The sequence below is a fragment of the Abramis brama genome (genome assembly GCF_963993115.1).
Source record: "Abramis brama genome assembly, chromosome: 24".
In the NCBI taxonomy this organism is placed as follows: Eukaryota; Metazoa; Chordata; class Actinopteri; order Cypriniformes; family Leuciscidae; genus Abramis; species Abramis brama.
In genome coordinates this window covers 6,632,719-6,638,280 of record NC_139986.1, presented here as the reverse complement: position 1 = coordinate 6,638,280, position 5,562 = coordinate 6,632,719, and the positions used below count along the sequence as shown (strand labels likewise).

Below are 5,562 nucleotides of genomic sequence, written 5' to 3'. Positions count from 1 at the left end.
ATACCTCAAATGCTAAAATCAGTATTCTTCAACGTGATGTTTATGTAAGGAAGCATATCTGAAACATATTCTTAAATTTGTAATCCTACAGCACCAAGCTAAGCACTTGAAGTAACGTAAACGCACAGTAGGCCCCAGACAGAACGGGAGACACTTCCCGCTGTTTCTTCTTCTTTTGACCTTGATGTTTGATGTGTCCCTGCTAGCTTAGGCTAACAGCAGCTTAACCCATACGTGACACCTGTTTACCTATGTCTCCTAGCTAAACTTAAATAGGTAAAACACTCCTTTCTTCCCTTTCCTTTCTGAGATCATCTTATTGTTTCTATTTTGGTTTTGCTCTATTTGTTACTCTCGTAGTATAACGTGTGAAAAGAACCATCCGTTTTGAGGAATAGTTTTATGACATGTAAAAGTCCAGTCATCAGTCGATTCTACAGGTTTACATTAAGCAGGTAGGTGCTAAGCTTGGTAAATTTTAACAATATGTATACCAGAAGTTTCTTACAAATGCTCATTTTTTCACTGTAGGTACATACATTCCTTGGTATATTATAACAAAGTAAGGTAAATATTATTCTAGTGTATCAGGCAGGACAGATATATGAGAGCAACATGTCAACTTCATTAGCAATGATAACAGGACCAGGGTGAATATTTTCACGTAGATAGTGACAGGACGTCATCTGCCAGACTTCGAAGTAGATTACTCCATCAATATCTCGGAACATCGCCTGCATCACTGTATTCATCTGTATTGTATACCAATCACTTTGAAAAATATCCTGTAACAACACAGATCAGTAACAGACAATACTATTAGCATTAATATTAACTTGGTTTAGATAAACTACATTGTTTGCATTTTCTACCAGAAACAGTGCTGAGTAGGTTACTTCAATTTTTGTCTGTCACCTGTTATGACATTAAACTTTGACCTTGTAGGCCTATCTAATAGGGGGAAAACAAGGAATAGTTAATTAAAAAAAATGATTAATCTACGTTTCCTCATGTTTTATGCTGAGCTCTATACTAGTCTCTATTATTGAACAAAAAAGCTATTTATAGCAGAATGTCCAGTAAATGGTGACCATTTTTTCATGGGAAAAATAGTTCCCTTTCGAGAATGGTCACTTCGTATTGCGTAGCTTTCCTTGAGAATATTGAAGCCTATATTTAAAACACAGTGCAACTGCAACAACAAGTGGATCAGGGAGAGCAGATGCGCGGTCCTTCTAGTAGCCCTCTTCTGGAGAACCCAAGTTTGGTTCCCAGCGCTGGTGCAGATGTCAAACACAGCCCCTAGCCGATACCTGTGTGGAACGACCTCCTCACGCAGGCGAACGGGGAGATCTGGGACCCTCATCCCGATTTGTGGGCCCTCCATGTGTGGCCCCTCAACGGGTATCCTGGGACCTCCCAGAAGGAGTACTAAATATCATCACTGAGGCAAGAGTGCCTTCTACTCGGCGCCTCTATGCTCTGAAGTGGTCAGTTTTCACCAGCTCGTGCACAGCTAGGGACCTCGACCCACGTTCGTGTGTGGTACCAGTCATACTCTTCAAGAGCTTTTGCACGTGGGACGCTCCCACTCCATGCTCAAAGTATATGTGGCAGCCAAAGCAACCTACCACGCTCCTGTAGTGGGCCAATTACTGGGGGAAAACGACCTTGTTGTTCGTTTCCTCAAAGGGGCCAGAAGATTCCAGACCTCTTATATGTCATAAGGACCCGACTCATGTCTGGTTCTTACTGAGATTCATATCCCTTTGGGAGTTTTTGATTTGTGGCTTGTGTCTTTCTGTGTACCTCGGGCTGTTCGCCCAGGGCGCCAGTTCTGGACAAAGTCAGTTGCTAATGTGCAGCATTTTGCATTGCGTCCCCACTGTGTATTAGCTACGCAATACGAAGTGACCGTTCTCGAAAGGGAACATACTCGGTTACTAACTACTGAGAGTAGGGAACGAGTATTGCGTAGCCTGCCACACTATTGCAATCTGCTAGGTGCTTCGCTTCAATCGATTTAACCTGAAGCTATGGCGAAAATTATGGGCTTTTATAGCTATAAGCTACGCCCCTTCTGGTGGGTTCTGACGTGCTGGGTGCCAAGCTGCCTGATTGGTTCGCGCGTCAGAGCCGCTTCACCATAGGTTTGTGCAGTTGTCGCAGCAAAGCCAATGGGCGAGCTTATCACTCTGCTGATGCTCGCTGTGCAGCTGCACTGCGTTTTAAATATAGGCTTCAATATTCTCGAGGAGTATTCAATATTCCCCACTGCGTATTAGCTACACAATACTCGTTCCCTACTCTCAGGGAACCAAGGTTACGTTAGTAACCGAGTACGTTACATTTAATTCTGTTTCTCTCACAGAACTATCATATGCCTTCTGAAACATGGAATAGTGCTTGAGTCATATGGACTACTTTGCTTGTACTCTGGTACTCATCCACTTTCATTCCGCAAAACCATGGAAGACAATCATACCATAGGTTTGTAATGACAGGATATGACTGAAACACCTTTAAGGGATGGAATTTGGCATGAATTGGAAAATGAAGTGTCACCTCAGCACATGCATATTTGTGTTTCTAGACTTTAAATATAAAGACAGCAGGACAAATGTACCATATTACGAATACAAGATAGAAAGTTATTGAAAATGGAGTAGGATTGGAAAATTAGCAATTGTACCTTTAATCCTGCAGTGTTTCCAGACTTGATGATGACTCTGGTCTCTGGTGCACGACTCAACAATGCAACAACAGACTGACGGATTTTGGCCACTTCATGCACGTAAAATGTTATTGGGTGATAAGCCAAGTGGGCAAATATTGTAAAGACAACAACTGCATGAGGTCCACCAGCTATTTCATCAATATCATTGCTGATATAATGCAAGTCAGTAATGAGCATTTTAGGAAATCGCAAAGGAACACCGTGTGGCCTCCAGTGAACAATGATATTATTTTTCAATTCTACAGCCATCAGGGGTCCACCAGAACGAGGAGTGTGGAGGTCCATTCTTTTTATGCCTAAATAAGATAAGTAAAACTTACATTAGACTCATTGCTTTATTTATTTCTTAAACAACTTTGCAAAGCTGCTTTTTATTGCACACAGCAGCCCCCTAGAAATATGGAAATATGGCACTTAAGGAATAGTACACTTAAATTTTTTAATTCTGTCATCATTTACTCACCCATATTGAATGTTTGAATGTTGATGAGTAAATGATGACAGAATTTTCATTATGTGGTGAACTATCCCTTCAAGATGCACTGACTCATTTGCATGTCTGAATGTCATTGCATTAGATGCAAACAAATTCTTTATGAATTTTTGCAATGTAAATTACAGTGTAATTTTTAAGTGTGACCTATTTAAGTCTTTAAAAACAATTGTCACTTGATTTAATATTTTGGTGTAATTGCAAGACATTCATGCATTTGTTGATGAAGTATCCAAATACTTTTTGGGGCTTCTGTATATTTCAGTTATATTACTTTTATGACATCAAGTCTTAAATAACATGAGAACATTTTTAAACCCCCACCACCCTCCCATCAATGTCATGAACAACTTGCCTGGCACTTTTCTCTCTAAATACTCAAACCACTGCCTTGTAGTGGAGTCTCCCATCAAGTAGACGATCTTGTTTTTAAGACAATTTCTCATTTGTGAAGAACTGAACTTCTGGGTGTTGCACACAAAAGACTTCCAGACGTCTTTCAGATAAAACCCTGCAGGAACTGGTGTTGTCATGCCAGATCTGCATCTCTCCATTGTGCCTAAAGCAAAGAAACATTAACCTGAAGAGACAGTGCCGTAATTATGCAAATTCTTAATTCTCTTGCAACTAACAACATTTGATTTTAGATTATATCGGTCCTGATATATGAACATACCAATGCCTGTAGTGTTGGGAAGGACATTTATGATTTGTGTGTCTCCAGTAATAGCAACATTTGTTAATGTCCTGTGTGGAGTAAAAAAAACAAACATCTTCCAAAGTTTTTCTGGTTTTACAATTCCTCAGTAATTCATTTTGAATCCTTTCCCACTTACTTTGTGAAAATTTGCTCCTCAAAAGGATTTAATGGGTTTTCCAAACCACCTCTTGAGTGATGAACCAGTTTGTCACAAGAAAGTTTCTTTGGTCTCTCACACTGCCACACCGTCCCTGTTTTTATATCCTTATACTCACAGCAGCAGTCGCCTTTACTCCAACTTCCATCTGCACCCCACTTAAGATTGCATTGTACTACTTCACGGATCCTGGTTTTTTGGGGTCCTGGCCCTTCAAAGTAGCCATTATAGTGGCTGCGTGGAAATGAGGACTCCCTGTATTTTTTTAGAATCTGCACAAGCTCACTGGAGTGCTCTAGACGTACATAAACGTGTGCCTGACCTTCCCAGGGCAGAAGAAGAGCAACAGAGTAAGTCCCATTACGGTGATCCAGAACCTCCCCGTACACACTCGCCTTCAAGAAGAATAGAGAAGGTTAAGTGTAATGCAGAAAACTAATTTCTGTTAGTAAATCCAATTTTAAAGCATATAAAACTATAATATATAAAATGTTGTAAATCAACCATTAACAGGCAAATGAAACTCAGCTAATCAAACTCAGTGTCTTAATTTTTATAAAAAGAAATATTATAAAATAATATAAAACAAACACACCTTTAGCTCTGAATTGAATAGCTTTGCTTGGAAAAAATCTCCTCCATATCTTTTCAGGTTCTTGTTGTGGTCTCTGGCTGTGATGGTAACAGAGATCTTTTCTCCCACTTTGTAACTCTCCTTGAGTCCCACAATAGAGAATGTTGAGTGGACTGGGCTTGTGCTCTGATCCAGCTGAGTGATTTCTTGATCTGGACCGGGCCAGTCCAGAGCCTTCTGTAGCCGTTCCCACTCCTCTTCACTGATTCCCATATCATGAGCGGATATTGTAGATGAATAATTATTATTTCGAGGAACTGGTTTAGGTCTGGGGGGCTGAAATGGTCTTATTTGGATCCCACCATTCAATCCCCATAGAGCCTGGGAGAGGACCAGAATTTTAAATCGACCAAATTCTGTTTTTTTGTTCTATATATAAATTATTTTTTTATTGTAGATAAAGATAATTTATGGATAATACTATAAAAGTTATGTAGCGTTTATACGCCCGTATAAATATAATACATTTTTATTCATAACGGATTATGATCAATAATTAATAATTTAATTATTTTCAGAATTTACTGTAGCAGAATCAATAGTATGATCATTTTATCAGTTCATCCAATGAACAGAAAGCATAAACAATTATTAACTCTAGGAAATATAATATCTTCCTGGCCAAGAAAGAATAATCCCCAGCTAACAGTAAATAAATAAATCAAGGGTAAAAGCATAGGTAACTTAGATCGCAGTTCAAGACAATAAATTCGTAAGCACATAACACAAGTAATACTTCTCTTTTCAAATACAAACAATACTTTATTGATTATATACTAACACATAAAACTAATATCTAACACAAACACACGCACACGCATACACACACATTCATACAAGT

General features: G+C 39.1%; 1 protein-coding gene across 1 annotated transcript; it reads right to left on the bottom strand.

Moving 5' to 3' along the window:
- Positions 1-389: 389 nt before the first annotated feature.
- LOC311075476 (NXPE family member 3-like) lies at positions 390-5,025 on the bottom strand. Its single transcript, XM_084102924.1, has 6 exons — positions 4,683-5,025; positions 4,067-4,482; positions 3,907-3,977; positions 3,586-3,789; positions 2,693-3,033; positions 390-785 (listed from the first exon to the last, which is right to left on the bottom strand). Exons 1-6 carry the CDS (start codon positions 4,932-4,934, stop codon positions 588-590), a joined length of 1,482 nt encoding a protein of 493 aa, XP_083959050.1. The 5' UTR covers positions 4,935-5,025; the 3' UTR covers positions 390-587.
- Between the last annotated feature and the right edge of the window lie 537 nt (positions 5,026-5,562).